Source organism: Bacidia gigantensis, assembly GCF_019456465.1.
Source record: "Bacidia gigantensis strain McMullin 20006 chromosome Unknown contig_156, whole genome shotgun sequence".
Lineage (NCBI taxonomy): Eukaryota > Fungi > Ascomycota > Lecanoromycetes > Lecanorales > Ramalinaceae > Bacidia > Bacidia gigantensis.
Genome location: NW_025408594.1, coordinates 1,457,841 through 1,479,824, shown reverse-complemented (window position 1 = coordinate 1,479,824; position 21,984 = coordinate 1,457,841). Strand labels below are relative to the sequence as shown.

General features: G+C 44.1%; 7 protein-coding genes across 7 annotated transcripts; 5 read left to right on the top strand and 2 right to left on the bottom strand.

Annotated features, from left to right (window-relative positions):
- Positions 1 to 18: 18 nt before the first annotated feature.
- On the top strand, positions 19 to 4,278 carry KY384_002739 (uncharacterized protein; the record flags this gene model as incomplete). Its single annotated transcript, XM_044811261.1, has 4 exons — positions 19 to 60; positions 110 to 335; positions 390 to 2,111; positions 2,168 to 4,278. The coding sequence occupies 4 exons, from the start codon at positions 19 to 21 to the stop codon at positions 4,276 to 4,278; spliced, it is 4,101 nt and encodes a 1,366-aa protein (XP_044672144.1).
- A 392-nt stretch (positions 4,279 to 4,670) lies between these two features.
- On the top strand, positions 4,671 to 6,830 carry KY384_002738 (uncharacterized protein; the record flags this gene model as incomplete). The annotated part of the gene is made up of 4 exons (XM_044811260.1): positions 4,671 to 5,408; positions 5,458 to 5,998; positions 6,048 to 6,620; positions 6,748 to 6,830. The coding sequence occupies 4 exons, from the start codon at positions 4,671 to 4,673 to the stop codon at positions 6,828 to 6,830; spliced, it is 1,935 nt and encodes a 644-aa protein (XP_044672143.1).
- Positions 6,831 to 7,657: 827 nt separating this feature from the next.
- KY384_002737 (uncharacterized protein) lies at positions 7,658 to 8,710 on the bottom strand (the record flags this gene model as incomplete). The annotated part of the gene is made up of 1 exon (XM_044811259.1): positions 7,658 to 8,710. The coding sequence occupies one exon, from the start codon at positions 8,708 to 8,710 to the stop codon at positions 7,658 to 7,660; it is 1,053 nt and encodes a 350-aa protein (XP_044672142.1).
- A 405-nt stretch (positions 8,711 to 9,115) lies between these two features.
- On the top strand, positions 9,116 to 12,042 carry KY384_002736 (uncharacterized protein; the record flags this gene model as incomplete). Its single annotated transcript, XM_044811258.1, has 3 exons — positions 9,116 to 9,459; positions 9,505 to 9,740; positions 9,788 to 12,042. 3 exons carry the CDS (start codon positions 9,116 to 9,118, stop codon positions 12,040 to 12,042), a joined length of 2,835 nt encoding a protein of 944 aa, XP_044672141.1.
- A 436-nt stretch (positions 12,043 to 12,478) lies between these two features.
- KY384_002735 (uncharacterized protein) lies at positions 12,479 to 14,715 on the top strand (the record flags this gene model as incomplete). Its single annotated transcript, XM_044811257.1, has 3 exons — positions 12,479 to 12,730; positions 12,792 to 12,947; positions 12,997 to 14,715. The coding sequence occupies 3 exons, from the start codon at positions 12,479 to 12,481 to the stop codon at positions 14,713 to 14,715; spliced, it is 2,127 nt and encodes a 708-aa protein (XP_044672140.1).
- Positions 14,716 to 20,487: 5,772 nt separating this feature from the next.
- Positions 20,488 to 20,760, top strand: KY384_002734 (uncharacterized protein; the record flags this gene model as incomplete). Its single annotated transcript, XM_044811256.1, has 2 exons — positions 20,488 to 20,578; positions 20,621 to 20,760. 2 exons carry the CDS (start codon positions 20,488 to 20,490, stop codon positions 20,758 to 20,760), a joined length of 231 nt encoding a protein of 76 aa, XP_044672139.1.
- Positions 20,761 to 20,791: 31 nt separating this feature from the next.
- KY384_002733 (uncharacterized protein) lies at positions 20,792 to 21,235 on the bottom strand (the record flags this gene model as incomplete). Its single annotated transcript, XM_044811255.1, has 2 exons — positions 20,792 to 21,159; positions 21,208 to 21,235. The coding sequence occupies 2 exons, from the start codon at positions 21,233 to 21,235 to the stop codon at positions 20,792 to 20,794; spliced, it is 396 nt and encodes a 131-aa protein (XP_044672138.1).
- Between the last annotated feature and the right edge of the window lie 749 nt (positions 21,236 to 21,984).

Genomic DNA, 21,984 nt, shown 5'->3' with positions numbered 1-21,984 from the left:
TAATGCGCGTTTATGGGGATGGATTTTCCCAACGACTTGAGCACCAATTGTCATGAGATAGTGAGTTCTCTGGAGCATATCCCCACACTGAGGCCTAAATCCGTGCTAGTCGGGTATTTTCGAAGTGGTGTGGAAACTCTTCAACCTCGCAAGCAATGAGAGTGACTGGGACGAGAGCGACGAGCAATTGATCTTGTTGCAGGCGGAATGCCAATTCCGTATCTTTCGCTGGCATTCGATCATCGATGTCGAACATTGCGGTCTTTGGGTATTTGCATTCTCGTCCAATGAGGATGAAAAGATTTTGAAATTGGCGCATAATCTTGGATTGACATGTAAGCTAATCCAGGTCCTCGACAAATTTCGACCTCAATCTGACGTGTTTTCAGTGGCATCTCATGGTTGTATTAAGGCGTCTGAGTTGGGTAATTTGAATCCTCTAGTTGATTCCGAGGCTTCATCCCTTCACAGTCCGGCGTTTGACCCTTATTCAATAAATGACGATTCTTTTGATCATAATGGTACCGTTCAGTCAGATGAACCAATCGCTAAAGCTGATGATGATGCTGAAACCCCAGCACTTTCCGCAATATACATCAGATTTATTGAAGCTACAAGGCGATCTATTGCCTTCACGTTGGCTCAACAGCCCGGCTGGCTACTCTTCAATAACAACACCTGTCTCAATGAACAATCTCTTGGCTTCAGCGCGCTCCATCCCCCTAACACGACAGAGGTTTTGACTGTGAAGTCAGAATGGACTGCTCTAGGGAGCCTTCTGTTGCGTGTAGTCGCCGCGCGGGTCCCTAAGCTTCATAAGATATCAGAGCTCCTGAAATTAGACAATCATAGTCTGTTTATCAATTTGCCAGTGCTCATGACCCCTTTGGGTCTTTGGGGCCTTGTTCGCTCAATTGAGGCTAAGGACAGATATCAACGCAGATCGCCCAAATATTTAAAGCGTACGAAATCATTGCGTAAATATCTGGATACTTTTGGTTTGTTGCAAACGCAAGACACGAGTTGGCTCACAATTGAGCTACAAGATACTCTGGCTAGACGTCAATCTAATTCCGACCTCAAGACCGAGAATGATTATGACAAGGTTGAAATCTTCTGGCCAGCTGATTGTTGCTTCTGCCTGGATCTCAAGTGCTCGAATAAGCCAAGCGACAATCAAATCATGGACCCAATCGCACGGGCAGAGTCCTGGTACAATGCCCGCCATGAACGCGAAAAGGTTTTGGTAGACAGGAAGAGGGCGGAGGTTGCGGCTCAAAGGATGAATGCTAACAAAGAAGCAATAGATCGCGACGTAGTAAACGCTCTCTCTCCGCTTGATCCAAGAGCGAATTTGCAGGACGCCAGCGGGTTCTATCCTACTCCACCAGATGGAATACAATCTCAAGCCAACAACACTCCTGCTCAAGACGAGATTACGGAGCCTACTGTTCAAGATGGGCATCAGGCATTTAGAGATCCTCACTATGGGTATCATGGTGCGGATGACCATGAAATGTTTGGAGATCACGACATGGGTCTGACTGAGGAGGATCTTGAGTTTTTCAACGAGCCAGGTGAGGAGAATACAAGTGCGACCTTGGCCGACTTCCGAGAAGATGTCAAGCAAGAGGTTTTCGAAATAACACAAGGTGATCAGGGGACCCCCAAAGAATCGGAAAATATTGCCATACAGGACGTGGAAATCCTGCATGAGGCTGAAACAGACACTCAAGATTGGGACTATGATCGGCATCACTTCTTGGTAAATGATCCTTCAAGTTCAGTCTCTTCCATCACAGGTCTCGCTACCAAGAGGCGGGAGACGAGTCTGTCGTCTTGTGAAAATCAGCAGACGGCCAGCGCCGAGACGAAGCCTAACGTCCCACAAAAACCGCAATCCATATGGCAAGAGGATTTTCAGCACGCTGAACCACCTCACGAAGAGAAACTTGACCAAAAATATTCCGTAGGAGGGCGTTTCGATTTTGCAGCAATTCATGAACGGAGCTCAAAACAAAGAGATAGTAAACACCAAATGCATTCCGATATTCCAAAGATTGGTCTCCAAGACGGTAGCGCTTCCGACACTGAGGACACCTATGACCAAGGTATGCCGAGCGTGAGTAGTCATATTAGGCTTAAATTGGTAGGCTGATGAACGCAGATGAGGTCACGACATCATCGTCGAGTGATTTTGAAAGCGACAGTGACGATGACATGTACGATTCGAGCATTTTAGAAAAGTCATCCAAGCTTCAAAATACGACACCCTCTCCGGAGCCGACTCAGAAAGGCTATCGATTGAAACGGAATTCTAAATTTCCAACACCAGACCTCTTCCGCCATGTTCTCAATTTGCACTCTTCACTAAAAGACCCTTTCGTACAGGAAACGCATCCAACGCCAATTACTGCGGCAAGTCAAGCATTCATCCAACATGCGCAAATTATGACTGACCAGGCTCTAACAACTTCTCGTTCAAAGAGTGTGTCGGACAATTCGTTATTTCAAAAACCTCCGCCAGTAGGTGCTGCTCAACTGGGTGCTCGGTATAGTGCTGTAACCAGGATTGTCGAGTTCTGGTTTCCTACCAGTCGATGTCTTGATCTACGAGACTTCATCGGCATCAAGAAATCAAAGGCTGACCTTCGCCCTGCCGCTAGACAAGATCTTCAGCTTCAGCCACTTCCATATCCAGACATGACCATCAGGCGTATGGGTATGAAGATGGACATGTTGCCGTCCGCACTACCTTTCTGGGAAGAACTGAGTCTTGAGCCTCTACACGGCCAGAAGGACGTCGTAGCATTCTGCTTCTCGTCTGATCAACAGACATACCTTGATCGTCCTATTACAAGGTTCATGCGGATGATGAGAGATGCATACCAAGGTTGCAATTTGGGTAGACATAGACTTGTTGGAGCTGAACATGGCCAAGACACAGCCCTCCCACCGCAGGATTACAGCACTTTTGGGGCGAAGCTAGCTGAAACATTCGCGAGAAATGATACGCTGATAGTCTATATACTCAATCAAAAATCCGACTTTGCTGCACCAACCGACCTGTGCGCTGGTGCAATGGAGCTATTGGAAGGCTATCGATCGGTACTGGCTGCAAAGAGTACTCAGGATCCACCGGACTTGGTGATACAATTCGTTCCGCTGGGCTTTATATTTGATACTAGATTTGTTGTGACACCACCGCTCGGTGAATATAGAAGACTGGCTTTCGAGGTCTACGACCGATGCGGCCCGCCGAAGGATGCTCCATACTCCAAGCCTCCGTACATGCCAGCATCTGCATTCGCATTATCACAGGAGATGCCAGCACAGATTGATCTTCAGCTTTCATCTGATAGCAGCGTTGCTAAGCTATACGAGGATGATTGCTTGCACATAGCTTATGCCTGGAAGCCCGCTGAACCTTGGCTCACTGTTTCATGGTCTGACAATACCGGCAACTTGCAATGGACAGCCGCACACTGGCTCGGGGAAGAGTTTAGTGACGTATGGCAAGCATTTATTGACACAGTTGATGAGATACTTGAAACAACACTGGAGATGCTGGATCCCCGAAACCGCCCATGGCAAATATTCATTGCGAAAGAGAAGCATTTCTATGTCGATGAGCTGGAATGTAAGTTCGTTTTCTTCTTGGTGCCCAGAATACCAACTGATATCTATTTAGTATGGGAAGCTGTCATTTCAAATCTCGGCAGGTCAAAATACCGATTTTATTTCATGACTGTCGATGCCGAGCCCGATCTTCAATGTTCTGTTCCCATGGCCGCACCAGAGGAATCTAACACCATGGATCAACCTCTCACTCCAGTATCTACACCCAATGCTGCTGCAAATTCGCCAGATGTTACCACCGCTGCCACGCCGAGCGGCCAAACAGCCTTTGATAATGATCCAGACACAAGGCTTGTTGACGCCAGAGATGAGGCATGGAGATGTATTGTTGGAGCAGGCAGCGCTGACCATTGCCTCCCAACATCGTACTGTCTACCACTAAGCTCTGGGTACATTATAAAGCGAGCGGGTGTCAGTGATGTAGAAGGCGTCATGCTTCTAGCAGTCTCTCTGATGAAGCCAGACGATGAAACTCTATTGTTAGGGGTGCTCGAGATGTATCACAAATTGGCGACTCTGGCGAGAATGAGAGGCCTCACCGATACGGTCACAGGTATGCTGCCAATACATATCGCATCTGCGAGGAAAGCATTCGAAGCTGTCCATTCGTCGTTGCGGCTTGGTAATGGAGAAGGATGAACGAAACAAAAGCGAAGTCTAATCTGCAGGAAAGGTTTCAGCTTTGCTTCTTACTGCAAATGCTAATTCTCTCTCCATTGTCGACTATTCGTTGGACAGCGTGTGAGGTCTGGCGCAACATTGGCGGGGATCTCATCATCAACTTGTGAAGCGGCGATGCTGTAGTCTTGGCACCCTCCTAATTGTCTCAAATTTGCCACTGACCGCTCTTTCCAATCTGTGTTGACATGGTAACTACCGACCCCACCAATTCCTGTAGTAACAGCAAGTGAGGATTGTTGCAGCTACAACTTGTCAGTGTCATTGGCCTCGGTCTTCCACAGACTGCTCTGTCTTGTCATGCTACTGCCATTGCGTCGATTCAGTTCAACACATGAAGCCACACTGGAATTATGGACGACCTCATGACGGCCTTTGCAGGCAATGATCTAGGGCCTCCAGCAAAGGAGAGATCTCCCTCTCGCACCACTACTAGACTTGCTGCTGAAACTACAGTATCCCGTCCATCCACGATGTCCCTGGAAGAGAGAGTATTTGGTCATCCTCTTGTGATTGAGGCGAAGCTCAAGGCCGAATCAACGTCAATTACCTCGCCTGTGACTCAAATACGCATCCGTCCGGCTCAAGACGAACACCAAGTTCCCAAGGGCTCCAATTGTGACGTCCTCCCTAATCTTATGAGTATTGACTCAATTCAAAATCTAAATGACAATCTTCCTGAGTTCAGTACCAATACGGGGCTTTCTTCCTCTGACGCCTTGACACCAACAACCAGTGCCTCTGAGCCGACGTACATTGCTCGATTTGGAGACCGAAATAAGCCAAAAGTGTTTGCCTCAACCATTGATGCCACGCAAATGGCCCCCAAGTCCGCAGCGGCTTCCAACATTTCAACAGTCGCTTTGACCAACGGCGGTTCCGAAAGAAATGCTGGGCTTGCATCAGAACTTGAAGTGACCACAAAGAACACACAGAGAGCCTCCACTCAGCCACCCAAATCTCAGCCTGAGATGAAGCCTACGATCGAGGGTACAAGTGAACACCCCAAGGCTTCTGCTCTAAATTCAGCTCTGACACAAACGCTCGAGCGTTTCCATCAGTATGACACTGACAGAGACAACGAGTTCTTTGTAAGCTGAGACTATCAGTATGGAGACCAATTAGCTAATCAACAAACAGAGCATACTGGATGGGATGGAGCGATTAGAGCTACAGAACAGCAAGCTCCAAAAAAATAATCGTGAGCTACGCCTGGAGAACACCCGTCTCAACACAGACAATGCAAGAGCAGATGGAAAGCTTTCGGCTACAGATAATATAAGCCCAACTCCCACACAAGGCAGTTATCAAGAGCGAGCTCAAGTAGCGGAGCGACGCTTGTGGGAAGTCCAGCAACAGATATCCCGAAATCCGTTTGCCTTCGTCTTAATTGACGGATCCGGATACAATTTCCTACCAAGAATACTTGTTGGGAGACGAGGAGGCTTACACACTGCTGAAAAACTTAAAGGCGAGCTCATGGAATACCTCTGCCAATCATCAAATGAAGGAAAGGACTGGACTTTGATAGTTCGCATTTACGTCAACCTCCAACAGGTGTGCAGGAGTACAAAAACAGCAATAGAGACAGTGCGCGACTTCGTCTACGGTTTCAATGAGCCCTACCCAGGCTTTGATATCATAGATACTGGTGGACAAGTCCCAAGGAAGAAGATTATTGGTAAGCTCGAAACTTCATGTTGGTCAACAAATGCTGACTTCTTTGATAGATATCTTCACGCTACACGCACGTAATCGCCACTGTAAATCAGCTCTTCTAGGATGTGTACATGACCAAAGCTTTGCCGGCCTAATAGCTTCTTGTGCGAGGGACCCAATAATGCCTTCGATTACCCTAATAAGCGCGGGATCTTCAACAGTCCTTTCGCCACATCAAACGAGGCCTTTTCAGGTGATCGAATTACGCTCGCTCTTCATATATGAGGATAGTAGCGATAATGAGAGGGCTTCCGACGCAGATCTCGAACAAATTGAACCACACCACCGGCTTGGTCAATCCACTTCCCCATCCTTCTCGTCTGGTAGATACGATCAGAATGCTCCCAGCAGTAGTGAAGCTTCAGTTGATGGTTGGAGGGAGTATGTAAGAGCTTCATCGTCGGTTGAGAACGAACCGGACGCCGTAGCCGGGGAATGGAAGGATGATCGAGCCTTGTCAATACTCCTCAATGTCGACGGCAAGCGTGTTGATGAAACCCTACCTTATTGTTCACCACGAGCCTACGAAAATATCAAGAAATCGCCAGAGTCACGGCGCTTTTGCGCAAGGTTCCATATTCTTGGTAATTGTCCGTATGATTCATGCCACTACCTTCATGGTGCCCTTCTGGAAGGCGAAGAATTAATCGCTCTGAGATGTTTGCTACGCCAAGCACCATGCTCTAGAGGATCAAAATGTCTGAAACGCAGCTGCTGGTTGGGTCATCATTGTCGAAAAGGGCAACAATGTACTTATGGAACCAAATGCCAATGGTACAGTACACATCGCATAGACCTGAGAGTGATCCACATTGTATAAACTCTTGTTCCTGATAAAACCAGCATTGCAACAACCCCCAATCTTTCGAACAGCAGGAAGAACGATGGAAACGCCCAAAGAGCCCGAATTTTACAACGAGAAAATCTAATTTACAGGAGACATTGTTCAACGAGAACTTTATTGAACGAGGGTGAAGAACATTTTTATGGAAACATGCATTATTTGCGTGATATTATGGATTCTATCGGTCATTCATGAGCAAGCAGAAGAGACTAACGAAAGAAGTTTGGCATTGGGAGAACAGAAATTTTTATACGCCCCTGTTTACCAATTGCAAGACATTACATGAGCTGAAGAACATCCTCTGTAATGAAGGGGCGATGGTATATAACAAACCAGGCACACGGTCAGCACATCAAGCTCAAGCTTTGTACTTCGAAGATTATGATTTCTATTGAATTAAAATGATAAAACCATCTAGTGCCTTAGAGAAACCCGCTTGCGCTTGCTTACTAGAATATTCAAAACGTACCAACAAGTGAGAGAGCCTCCTGCTTCACGTGACCACTGGCCAGCTGTGAACGTAATATACTATGTCGATTTCAAGGCAGCTGGTACAGCACGTTGAATACAGTTGCCAGGTTGAGCCACGTTGTGCGGAGCATTGATGATGATACATGCATCTATACGAGTAGACGCATGGTGAAACGCAGTGGGCTTTGTAGGAAAGACAAATTGTCACGATTAGCTCGTCACATTCCCAGAGATCGATCATACGGCAGGAGCATCATGGAGAGTGACAGCGCTTACGTTTCAAAGGATCACTCCCACCAAATGTTTTCAGTCTGAGTCATAGTCGACAAGCGGCAAAGCGGTCGTGGGCTTGTCTCTTGGCTCAGATTGTACGTTAGGCTCTTCTGCAGCGGTCTCGAGAGCTGATGCCTCATTTGCCGGGAAGGTTTCTTCTTGTTTTCGCTTTCGTAATAATGGCGGCGGATCGGGTCTGCCTCCTTTCAGGTGGTCGCCTAGAAATGGGTCAAGGACCGCTCGTGTATTATCCGCAAGTTCTTTGCGAAGATCTTCCTTTCGAGCTTTTACAGCTTTAGCTCCCTTCATCGATTTTGCTTTCTTCGAGCCGGATTTGCCCTGCTTATTAGTACTGAACATAGGTCTCGTGGCTGCTCTCGCCAGCGCAACTTTCCCTTCGACATCACCAAATTCTACGTGCCCTGCCCTTCTCTTGTCCTCTTCCGTCTCTTCTAGCAAGTCGATCCCGATTCCCATCCGCTCTTGTAGTGCCTCCGTGGCTTCCGCCCTTCCTTGCCTTACCTTCCTTCCTACCCTGAATGCCTTTCGTAGTCTCCTGTTCGCCTCCCCTGGATCATCCCAGTCCCTCTCGTTATTCCTATACAGCTGCTCAATCCTCGCCTTCTCCGTCTTTGCGACCGCCTTATCCTGATTGCCTTCCTCCAGCCTGGCAAATGCATCTCCTTCCAATCTCTTCTTCTCTTCCTCCGTCTTCCCATCCGCAATGATCACCTCCCCTTCCCTTAGCCTATCCTCGCCCGTATCCCTCTTCTTTGCCCCTTCCGTAACTACATACGCCGTGTTCTTCGGATCAGTTCGTATCTCGATCGGGCCCCCGCATTGAATGTGTTTGAAGCGGAAGGAGAAGATTGGTGTTGAGAAATAGTTGCCGACTTTCTTCTTCTCGGCATTGAAGCGGACGCCTTGCCCGATTATGGTGGGTTTTGGACAGGTGGTGCACCAGATACTGTAGGGGAGCTCGAAACGAACTGTCTGGGTGCCGTCGGGGCGAATGCCGACGCGTTTGTTGGAGGCGGCGTTGAAGGAGACGACTCCTTCGAGCTCTGGAGGGACGTACCGTCCCATGTCTGGAAGAAATTAATGATTGTTTTGATACTTGGGGACCGGATGGCATGGTCTTACTGTATCCCTGCATGATGAATTGTTTTTGATCGGTGAAGTCCGTAAAGGGGTTCGAGTGCCTTCCTTAGATGTAAGATGCTTATGGTGTGAATCTCCTCGAGGCAAGTCGAGCTGATGAATTGTGGCAGACGGGTGTGGCGGAAAGGGTCCGCTCGCCGCCCGTCGACTGCGTTGGTTGAATTCTTTGAGTGTCGCGTATCGAAATTGTTTGATTCTCATACTGTCTTTCGATATGATGCTGCGCTCACGATGAGTCTGGTATAGCAGCTTCGGACTTTTGATCGCCTGCATGACTTCCAGCTTGAGAATCCAGCTGAGTACGAGTATTCGAAAACAGCAAAGGCCAGCATGGCTCCAGATCTATCGCAAGAGGATGGAGGGCGGGTTGAATTTGAAAGCACCTTGGGCGAGTTCGGGCAACAGAGAGGGTGTGACAGGAAGATGAGCATTCACCTAGTCAGGAAAAAGGCTAAAACTCTATTTAGGCTCAGTATCGACTTTAATACAAGGGTAGCCGGAAAAACCATCGACCTATACAAATTGTACCAAATTATCACGGGCAAGGGTGGATACGATGCGGTCAGCGCGGAGAAGCTCGCATGGAGGAAGCTTGCTCATGACTTTGGCTTCGGTTCTGCAAATGCTGCCGCCTACGCTTTTGCGCTGAAAACGACCTATTACAAGAACCTTGCGTGAGTGAATCCCGTGATTGAGATGGCATTGCTAAATTGAACCAGCGCGTACGAAATTAAATATTTGCATGGTCAAGAGCCGCCTCCAAAAGAAATCCTTGAAAACACTACCGCCAAAGGAGGGGATCTACTGCACCGCACGGTGGAGAGTTTCCAGCCACCTCAGAAATCAGGCATGATGAACGGAGGGAGCGACTCGGAGAATGAGGAACAGGATACCCCAAGAGAAGAAAAGATGGATATTGACGATCCTGGAAGCGGGGGAGGGCGGTCAAGTAGAGGTATGCCAACAAGACACCGATTTGGTATCTGCTCACCTTTGCCCTAGGTCTCCGTCAACAGCCACCTCAGAGGGTGCTTTTCCAACCAGACGTTACTTCCTCGAGGCAGAACCGGTCAACCTCTGTCAACCAACAATCTCCCCAACCAAGTAATCTCTTTCCCGCCCAGAATACATATCAATACTCCGCGACCTCCAATCCCGCTAGCTCAGCCTTCTCCATTGCAAATTACGAGCCGCGACCACAGATGCCGTTGACTCTACGTCCCGTCATGACTCCAGCCAACAACTACCCTTTATTTCAAGCGCAGATCAAAAGAATCCGAGATGCAAAATTGGCGACCTTTGGGCTTAGCCAAACAACCCCGATCATGAAGCCAGGTGCAGGTTTTGAGGGTCCAAATATTTACGTGCGAATACTAAACAGCCTACGCTGCCCGGTGCCAGAAGAGCAAGACTATGCGCTACATCATATGGTCAAGATATCGCACGAAAGAGGTGACAAGTACCGCTTTGATTCATTCCCTGGTCTTGCAGAGGGTCTTTTGGAACGGCTTCTCACGATCAGTTCCCTGTTCTATGACGTTGAATGGCGAATCTCATACACGCAAGATGATGACGATGTTGAGGTTCTGGATGGTATCGATGGCACACCAGACATACTCCAGAGAATACAAAGGCTACGGCGTATCGACGCACCTGATGAATTGCAGTCAGGCGAAGTGGCGCACAAGATCAATAAGCTTCTCGAAGCTGGTCTCACACTTCGTAACCTAGGCATGCTCGAGGATAACGCTCACTATCTTTCTGAAATGGTGCAGCTAAGAGACTTCCTCTCAATTGCGCTCAACCTTCCACCCTCACCTTCAACTATCGAGATGAAATACTACGTGTTGGAAGTTGCTGAGCAGGTCGTGCGATATTGGCGTATGAGTGAAGAAGATCCTTTATATCGATCGCTCCTCTCTGTTGTCGATGAAGGCTCGGACCGCGGTGCCATTATCTTAGCATTGAGAGCTCTTTGCCGCATTTCCATGAACCTTGAAGACGCCAACAGGCTTTCTCGGGTACCTGTCCCTGTCATCCAGAAGCTCCTTGAATGGGTCGTTCTTGAGGATGAGGAATTCACCGGGGCGTGCTTAGATTTCATTTACCAGTTCACTGCCCAGCCAAAGAACGTGCTGTTCATGTTCAATAATTGCAACGATCTCCCCCTTACCACTCTCACATCTCAGCTAGCGCGTCTTCTACAGATTCGGGCTACTTCAACCGTTCATAAGTCGATAGTCAGCAAAGCTGTCGCCATTGAACCGGCAGAAGATATTCCCACACCTCCTCGAGAACTCATGGATCAATTTCTACGCCACGAGGAACCAGAACGATCCAAGCTTTGGCTGAAAGCAGTATTTGAGGAGGATGCTCAAGCAAACATTACCCAGATCGCTTTGTGGCAGGCGTATCAGACGCGCTTCCTTGAACACGCTACCCAGAACGCGCTGTTACAAGCAGCAGACTTTATCAAGAACGTCAGCAACGTATTTCAATCTGCGAATGCGCAAGTTCTCACTGGCCCAATACAGAAATTTATTATCAAAGGAATCCGGCCACGACACGCGCCAATTGACTCTAAAGGTCGAGTCTACTCTCGCTGCTTGTGGAGGAGCCCAGGCTCGAAGCCATGCAGTGAGTTTCAGCTGAAGCCAAAGCATATGCTTGAGCATATTGCCCGAGTCCATCTGGGTATCAACAAAAAGGACGACGGTACCTGGACCTTTGCGGAGGATAGTGATACCCGTCACGACTGCGATTGGGCCGACTGCCATCACTTTGAGCGGCGAGGTATCGCGCCTACAGCTTACCAGCTTGGTCAGCATCTGAAGACTCATCTACCTGACGTGACCACGAGATCTGCGTACAGGCAGAAACACAATCGGATTCCTTCAGCACAAATCATCCCTGTCAAGATGCTCGAGGGGGATGTGCGGCCGAATGTTGACCCAGCACACGGGAGAGAGGCAGCTTTCAAACAGCTAGCTTACCAGAACACAGCAATCGATGAAGTCGGAAATGCTGCTGGCCTACCGCTTACCAGTATTCTGATTTTACGGAATTTGGCGCGTAACATACCCAAGGCGATGCTACTCATTGAAAATGTCGATCACGATGCTCTCAGGCGACAGTCACTTGAAGGCATGTTCGGCCCCATCACCGAGAGATTGATGTATGTTATTTCGCATAACCGACCTCTGTCAGGGTATGCATCGGACGTCATGGCCTGGGTTGAGAGAGGCATGGGGTCATGAGGTTTCGTTAAACTTCGACTGCTTGGTCCATGTTTTCAGATCGCATGATATTCTAGCAGAGGTATGTCAAGGAAGCTTCGAAGTGATTTTTCGGCAAGGCGCTTGGGAAACCCAGGATTGACAGCGATGATCAATGTATGATTAGGCGCATAGGGAGGGAAAAGATAAGAGAGTAGGCTCAAAAATATACCCACAGTACGTGCTCAATATGAGAAGCAAGCTAATCTGTTGATTGGATTGTGATCTGGCCTAAATGGATGAAATGAAAGACCTCGGCTTGGCACTACTTCTACTTTCGGAGGTCACTTATCATTCAATTTCTGTCGTCACATTTCCATGTCTCAAGCTCCTTTAGCTTCTTGAACTCCCCTGCTGACGTGAGAGCTGTCCTTTCTTGCATGTTTGCCCTGCTGCATCCCGTTCTCGGTCGACCATCATGATACCTTCTTTTGCGTCGAATTCTTCGAGCTTTCGCAATGGCCCAATCACTTTGCCTTTAGCGAAATTCTCTCACTGCACAGTCGCCACTCACTCTTCGCCAATGCGCTGGATTCACGTTGCAGGAAATCATGATGACTCTGGACACGGTGACCTTTTCACAGTGTTTGATACCTTTCGACGAATGGACGTCAATGAACAAATGGCGGAACTGCATTTGCTCAAGGTCGATCACAGAGGGGACCTTCTTGTGAGTAGCCGCTTCTGCTCTGCTGAAGTCAAGTCATTTAGCGGGTGCTGACGTGCCACAGGAGAAATTTGAATTTGAAATGTTGAGTAGACAAGTGCGATCGGACAATATTCGCGCTCAAGGCCGGATTTTGACTGAGATGGATCGACATATGGTTGCTGTTGCCAGAGCTTCACTTAATGCTGTTGCAATGCGCTATCAAACCTTGGATCGGAAGGTATTTCGAGCCTCCCTTAAGTGGCAACCTATTTATTGAAATTGTACAGATCAGGAAGCTGCAATTCATTTTTCATACAGTCAGCGGCTTTAATTTCTGCATTGAAACTCTACAGTCCTTCGCTATACCGATCATTATCAAAGATAATGAGGCCCGACCAACCTCGACGCAATCTTTGCCTGTGCTGAACCACAACTCTACTTTATACTCTACGCCTAGCATCGAGAGCTCCACAAATCGGTACGGCGGAGCCCAAGCTTCATCGTTCCCTCCTCACGTATTTCAATCCGGATATTCACAGAACGCTCAACGTACTCTACAGCCCGCTCGCCAACCACCTTACTTAGATCCATCATGGGCACCCTCGTCGGCCCAGCCAATTCAAACTTTTGCCAACGAGCCGAGCTTGTCACAATATGGAAGTCAGGGAAGCTCCCAGGGAATGGCCTCCTTTGGGTACCACCAAGCTTCGATGGACTCGTATCCAAATCGTGATACGAGTCAGGTCAATAGCTGGCATCCAGCGCTTATGCCTTTTCAGGATACTGGGCGCTCAATTCAACAAGGCACGAGCGTTTCTCAAGCAGGCGCCCAAGTATTGCCCTTTGAGCATACTGCGTACCAATCCACTCATGCCAATCCATCTCAAGGACGACCTTTCAGCGCTCCAGAACCGCATGATGAAAGACTGACTCATGATAGCTATACCATGAAGGACATCATGCCACCACCCCGCACATTACCTTTTCCAGAGCCAAAATCGAAGCCATCGTCTGCACAAGGGATTGAGAAGCCACTTGGGGAACGGACTGCACCTCAACAAGCTTCTTCCCAGTCGAACCGTACCAAAACGGCCACCAAGCCACGGCAGAGCAGACCGAGAAAATCTAAGGCTGCGCAATCTGTCCTGGAAGGTGCAGTTTCGAAACCAGATACTTCAATTGCCCCTAAGCCAACTCCAAAACCTAACAAGGCAAGCGTAATTGTTCCGCCACTTTCAAGTGACCCCTTACGCACCGTTGAGACAGGGTTAGCCTTCCAACGCAAATACCCAAACACAAGGGCGACAGACCCCTCAACTCATGCGGAGGATCACTCATCAAGCCTTGATCGCTCTGATATCCTCGCTCCTACACCTCTCAAGAACCCTCCGAAAAGACGACGTGTTGCTGGAACCACCAATCAAGATCCTAAGACTCCAACACCGGCGCCTCTCACTCAAATAATCGCAAAAACCTCAGCAGATACCGCCATCAAATCTTCTGAAGCTCCGGTAAACAAAAATTCACAGGCAGTTCAGGCAGACCTAGACAAGGCGCCTGACTCTGTAACAGTGGGACAGGCTGGGGCTTCAATGAATGTTGGACCCTTGCCGCCATTCGCTCAACGGTCTATACAGACTCAGACGTTGCCCATTGAACCCCCATCGGCCGAGACTACGGGTAACGTCCAGCCTAGCAACACCGGCAACTCTCAACCTGCGGTACCTAAAAATCCAATGCTGTCCCACATCCAGTCTGACGAGTGTCTGGATCGTCTTGAGCACTGGATTCGGAAACATCATGATCTACCGGCCCTGCAACCTACGATGACAGATCAAGAGCGAGACAGAGAGCGACTTGCCCATTATGCGGCTCAGCCGGATGAAGAACGGCTGAGAATCATGGACAATATGATCTGTGAGTGTCTCGAGGATGACAATTTCCTCAGTCTGCTCAAGGATGTCGAGCGCACTTGGCGAAGGACAGCACTAGGGTCTAGCATTTGAGACTCCCTCAATGCAATTTGAGGTTCGTCGCACACGACAATAGCTTGGAAATTGCTGATAGGAGGACATGTTCAACGTATCGCAACATATTTGCTATTTTATCTTGGTATCTTGGACCATCGCCTTACTGTTAAATGGGTATATCTAGCTGTTTATTGCCATAGCTTCGCTGGAAACATATACAATCCTTGCTCACATCACCGGCTTCACACCCCTATGAATAGCCGCAACCCCACCCGTCAAATCAATCCACCCCTTTTCATCTCCCTCCACTCCCTCCCCTTCACCCACCCCTCCCGGCGTCAAGAATCCCGCTTCCCTAATCATCCCCTCAAATACCCTCTGCTCCGGAAATCGCTCAATACTCTCCACCAAATACTGATAACTGTCTCTATCCCCTGCCACCAGCTGCCCTATCAACGGTATCCCCCCGAAACTCCACCGCTTGTACAACCCGTTCAATACCGGATTCTGCAGCCTCGGCGTGAATTCCAGACACGCGAACACGCCCCCGGGCTTGAGGACACGATGAGCTGTTTGTAGCGCAAGCGGAATGTTGGTGAAATTCCGGATACCGAAGGCAACGGTGTAGAGATCCAGCGAGTTCGAAGGGATGGTGGGGAGGTATTGGGCATCTGCTTCCAGGAACTTCACTCGCGGAGAAGAATCCGAGACTGAGCTCGAGGCTGGGGAGGAGGCCGAGGTGGTGGAAGAGGCGTAAGGGGAGGAAGCAAGCCGTTTCCGCCCTTCATCTAGCATAGCGGGGTTTATATCCGTGATCGTGACGGTGGAGGAGGTATCTGCGTTTATTTTCTCCATGTGCGAGAGGAGGCGGAGCGCTATATCACCCGTCCCGCCTGCGACGTCGAGGATGTTTTGGGGTCGGTGTTGGGTATTGGGGTCGGGGTTGGTGTTGGGGGTTGAGCCGTGGTTTAGCGATCGCACGAAGTAGTCTTTCCAGAGGCGGTGGATGCCGAGGGACATGAGGTCGTTCATGGTGTCGTAGGATGTGGCGACGGAGGTGAAGACGGAGTTTACAGCGGAGGGCTTTTCGGAGGAGGGGAGCGTGCGGAAACCGAAGTGTGTGTTGGCTGATTGTGGGGTGGCATCTTGAGATGGGGAAGGGGAAGGTTGAGTAGGGGAGTGGGATTGGGCGAGGCGGAGAGTGCAAGAGAGGCAGCGGTAGGGTTGTTTATTAGATGTAGTTTTTCGAAATGAGAAGAAGAGCCCCTGACGAAGGGGAGAAGAATTCATTGCTTTGAACAGTAATGCGAGCAGAATTTCTTTTGAACCAAAATGTTGATTGATATACAGAATAGGCTAGAGGCATGGAGCTGTTAGCGGCCGTAATCCCGCCCGGTAGAAGAGATGACCCAGGGACCGGACAAAACGGGAGTACAGGTGACCAGGTCACCTAAATAACCTTAATATTTTTCCACTATTATTTAAAACCAAAGCTAATGAAACCTTTTAAAAACGTTTTTAATTTTTTTTTAAATTAATCTAAGTATTATATAAATTACTTCTTAAAAACCTTTTTAAAATCTTTTAAAAATATTTTTAAAAATATTTTTAAGAAATTTAAAAATTAATATTTTATTAATTAAAAATAATATATATATAAATAAATATATAGTTTATATATAACTTTAAAATATAAATTTTAAATTTATTTTTTTAATTTTTATTAAAAAAGATAAAATATAATTTTTAAAATTAATATATTTATTTTTTAAAAAATAGTTTAAACTTTTAAAAAATTAAAAGTTTAATTTTAATTAACTTAATTATTTCTATTTTTATTATAAAATATAAGTTATTAAATTAAAATATAATTTTTAATATTATAAATAATTATATAATACTTTTAAAATATTTTTAAGAAAATATTAATAAAATATTTTAAATATAGAAATATTTAATATTATTTTAATTTTTAATCTTCATTTAATAATTTTATTAATTTTATAATTAAAAGATAAAATAATAATAAAATATTATATATATTTAAATTATTTAATAAATAAAGTTAAATTATATATTAAAATTAATTTTTTAAATATTTTTTATTATTAAATTTTTTTTTTATATTATTATTATTATTATTATTATTATTATTATTATTATTATTATTATTATTATTATTATTATTATTATTATTATTATTATTATTATTTATTAGGGTCTTAAAATAGTAGTTTAGAAAATTAATAAAATTCTAACTATAAGTAGAAGTTTATCTAAGAATTAGATAAAAATATAGATAAGTATATACGCTAAGCCTAATTAAGCTTAGCGCCTACTCTAAGCAAATACTTATACTAAGCTAGGCCTATAGCTATTATATAACCCCCTTTTAAAAGTAAGCTTTATTAAACTATTATTATTGCCTATAATCTAGTATATTAACTATAGTATATAAAATACTTCCTTAAGCGGGTAAATTTAATAGTATAGTTTATAAATTAGAACCTATAGCTATTATAGTTAGCTAATAACCTAGTAAGTATAGGGCTTTAATTATTTAAAGCTTTAAATAACTTATATAGTTTAGCTTTTTCTAGATATTTATAATAAAAGTCGGCTATAAGCTATAAATAGTTAATAGTATTTATTTATACCTACTACTCTAGGTTTATATTCTACTTTAAATATTTATAGTAGCGAATATAGTATTATAAATAGTTTCTTCTTTTAGTAATAAGGTTATTTATATACTAATTAATATAGAAGTTAACTACTTCTAGCGCTTTATTATCTTTAAACCCTTTGCCTATAAAAACTAATAATAAAAGTAATATAACTTAACTAAGTATAGGATTATAATAATCTAAGTAAAGTAATTATAAATAGAACACTAAAAAGACGTTTTCTATTAATTATAAAAGCTCTAGTTTATATATTATATTATTAATAACTTAGATAATTTTAAATAAACTTAAGTTCTTATAGTCTAATAATAGCAATAGCTTTATTGTTTTAATATTCTAGGTATTTAGTATTATTTTATTATTAACTTTAAACTTTAGGTATAGTTAGTAGTAATAATTAGTATATTTTTCTTATATTGCTTAAGCCTATTTTAGCTCTTTTTATAAGTATTTATATATTTTATCTAGCTTATATACTAGCTAGTCTGCTGCTTTAACCTTATTTCTTTATAAGTATAATATATTATTAAATATTTTTTTTAGGGCTTTTAAGCTTAAATAAAGTAAGTAACCTTTAATAGCTAAGAATAGTAATAGTTTTATTAAATAATTAATATCTAAGTTAGCTTTAAACTTAGTAATAGCTAGAAAGTCTATTTAGTTATCCTAGTTATAACTAATATAAGCTTTTAAGTATTACTTTAAATCTATATTTATATTTTTAGTTTACTTATTTATTTTAAAATAAAATACTAATAATAACTTTAGTTATATATTAATCCTCTTATATAAATACTTCTAGAAATATAATATAAATTATATTTCTTTATTAGATAAGACGCTTAATAAATAACCTTCCTTATACTAAACCTATTTAATAAACGCTTATATAATAGCTTTGCCTTTAATTAAATTAAAAAAATAAACTTATATTTCTTAGATAGCTAGTTTATAACTATTATAATATATTTAAAAGAATATCTATAATAAATATATTGTTACGCCCCGCAGGACTTACAGCGCACAAACACTCGTTACTGGCTCAGTTAGGCAACCAACTACGTATTGCTTGCAGCGCTTGCAGCGAACGCAGTGCTTGCAGTTCTGCTAACTGCGAGCAGCCCGCATAGTGCAAGTACCTTTGGATATATAATAATACTCCTTTCGCGATAGATAGTTTGCTCTTTAGTTATTAATATATTTATTACTGAATACCCTAATAGAGCTCTACGTATAAATCGTATTACTATCGCAGTATTCAGGCTCGCTGTTCAGAGCTTACTTTCTCTTACGTCTGTAGCTCGTTACTACCTGCTAAGCTAACCTAGCTTATATACGACCTAAGCTAGTCGTTGCACGGCTTTTGCATAGGCAAACAACCGTTACACTTTAATAACTTATAAACAATATAGGATCCGTCTCGACGCCTAGGACCCCTACGCCGTCCTTAGCATTGAATTTGGGACTAGGGGACTCTATTAAGTACGCTACCCCAGAACACTTCAAAGGGGACTAAGGTACCTTGAAACGATAGATAGTTACAGTGCAACTTTACGTAAGGATGCATGTATCTAAGTTTCCTAACGAAACCGCTAAGGTAATATTTGCTATATTATACTTTGCGGGTACAGCCCTTGACTAGGTAATGCCCTGTCTAAAGGACTACCTTATAAACGTGGACAATAACTAAGAAAGCGAAACAAGACAAATATTCTACAACCTAGGTAACTTTATAATATATATTAAAACGGCTTTCAGGGAAGTAGACGAAGATAAAGCAACTAAGAGGAAGCTGCAAAACCTAAGGCAAAGAACATCAGCATTAGTTTACGCGGTAGCATTCAGAACGTTAGCTTATAAAATAGAATAGGACGACTCGGCTTTGGCAGCCCATTTCTATCAAGGTTTGTACAATAGGGTCAAGGACGCTATAGTAACAGCAGATAGACTAGATTCATTGGAATTAATAATTGAAGTCGCGGTTCGGATTAATAACAGACAATAAGAAAGGTACTTCGATAGACAAGTACAGCGAAAAAGGCCCGTAACGAAAGGACGACAGTCTATAGGAGATCTAATGGAAATAGATGTTTCAGAGAAAGGATCGAGAATCAAGACTTGTTACACTTGTAGCAAAGCCGGATACATTAGACGAAATTGCCCAAAGGAGGCCGCTGAGGTAACGGAACAATAGATCGAAGTGACTAAGGAAATCATGCCAGCTACAGGGAACAATTACTATAAACTTTTATAGACAGCTTGCACGGAGGATAGCTGCAGAGTACATTAATCAGGAAAGAATGGGTTAGGATAGTACCCAAGGACACCCAAACCAAGAAAAAGAACGATTAAACGACTAAGAATTCAGTGTTTACTGTTCTTCACTAAGAAGCCCGTAACAGCAGCTATAGAAATGAAAATTGGAGAAAAATGGACAATAGCCTTGATCAACAGGGAACAAGGAAATAAAATGTTAAAAAGAATGTTCGACGGAATCAGAGGATACCTCGAAGCTATAAAAAGCATCTGCAAGGATAATTTAGTACAAAATGTCGACGTCGAAAGTAAATATAGATTGATAGGAACAACATTATTCCAAATTATCGACAGTAACCAAAGTTACATTGTTCTAGGCGAAAAATGGAACTGGGATATAGGAGCTTTGCTCGAAATAGAGAAAGCAAAACTCGAAAGAAATATATTGTTGGAAGACTAGACAATATATCTCTTAGCATATAAAAACCTTATAATAACGAACTAGCAAGGACTAGAAGACGCTAATTATACATGGAACGACATCCTAGAGGTCGATATAGCATTTAAGAAAAACATAGACATAACAGCAACTACGATATGGAAACAATTCGAAACAATACAGGAATTAATAGCAAAATCCTATAGAAGGGATATTTCTAGAACGAAGGAAGTCTGGAAATACTATATACTGCGTTCGAAGGAAGGCGATTATTCGATATACTCTGAAGAAGACTTAGTCAATAATACGGACGAAGAATCAATCCCTAACTCAGCAGAAAGTGCCTAACAGCGACTATCGCCGTACCTAATAGATAAAGAGGATAATTTATGGGACTCGACGCCTAGCTCCTCGTCCTAGGACGAAATGGTAGAGGAGGAAGAATCCTCTTCCAACGAAAAAACACTAAAGAAGAAAGACGTTAGCGAACTCCAGGAACAAGTAGAAGCAAAACTGGGTAAGTTGGCCCAAAGCAACTTCGAACAGTTCAAGGAAACAGAGAGTAAGAGGCAAGCACTTGAGAAAAACCACTTCGACGTTGCGGGAGGTTTTATCAACTGGGAATACTCACAATCAGACACCGAAGAAATGAATAATCAACCCGACGCGGTCGGCGATTATCCTGACCAGAACCTTTAGATAGGCCCTCTGGAAGGTATTAGGCCCCGATTTATGCAGCCTCGGACAGGAGGAAAGGGTCGTTGAAATCGAAATCAGCGATTACTCGATCGATCTCCTCAGAAGACATTACTAGGAATTGAATACTGGACGAATTACCGACAACAGAGGTATCAGTTGTCATAACATCAGAACGATCTAGCTCTTCGAGCTTCTTTATAACGTTAACCTCTTGCTTGACATAATCATTTTCTCTTTTGTCGAAAGAACAGTATATTTCGGAAAGCCGTTTCTGCTTAGACAAAAGAGCAAGCATTTTATGATGACGGCAGGCGGCTTCTTCATACTCAAAATTATACTCCTTGGAAGCAAGGTCAATCTGAGAACGAATTTCCTTCTTTTTATTTTGAAGTTTTTTCCCTAGAAGGGTTTAGTTAGTACGGGAAGTTTCCAGAACAAGGCTCTTACTTACAGACAAACTCTGAGATAAAAACATCGCACTTCCCGGGACGACTAGCGCGAATACATTTACTACAAGAATCCTGCCCCTCCAACACTTTACAGGTCTTCGAGTCATTACAGGAACAAGATGAGCAAGGGAAAGGCATGATCTGGCCTTTGCGTTGTATTACTTGATATAAGCGAAAACGACGTTAGTAAGAAGAGGAAGGCATCTTGCGATACGGAAAGGTGGGAGCGGCCTAGGTTATAAGGTTAGAGAGTGCTATAGGGGGGTAGTATTACGCCCCGTAGGACTTACAGCGCACGAATACTCGTTACTGGCTCGGTTAGGCAACTAACTACGCATCGCTTGCAGCGCTCGCAGCGAACGCAGTGCTCGCAGTTCTGCCAACTGCAAGCAGCCCGTACAGTGCGAGCACCTTTGGATATATAATGATACTCTTTTCGCAATAGATAGTTTGCTCCTTAGTTGTTAATACATTCATTACTGAATACCCTAACGGAGCTCTACGTATAAATCGCATTACTATTGTAGTGTTCAGGCTCGCTGTTCAGAGCTTACCTTCTCTTGCGTCTGTAGCTTATTACTACCTGCTAAGCTAACCTAGCTTGTATACGACCTAAGCTAGTTGTTGTATAGCCCTTGTATAGGCAAACGACCGTTACATATATATTAGGAGTAAAATAATAAAATTAATAAATATATTTATTTAATAGCGTTCAAGTATAGGCAATAGCTTAAATAGGCTTTGTTTTCCTTTATAATAACTTTTAAACCTATTA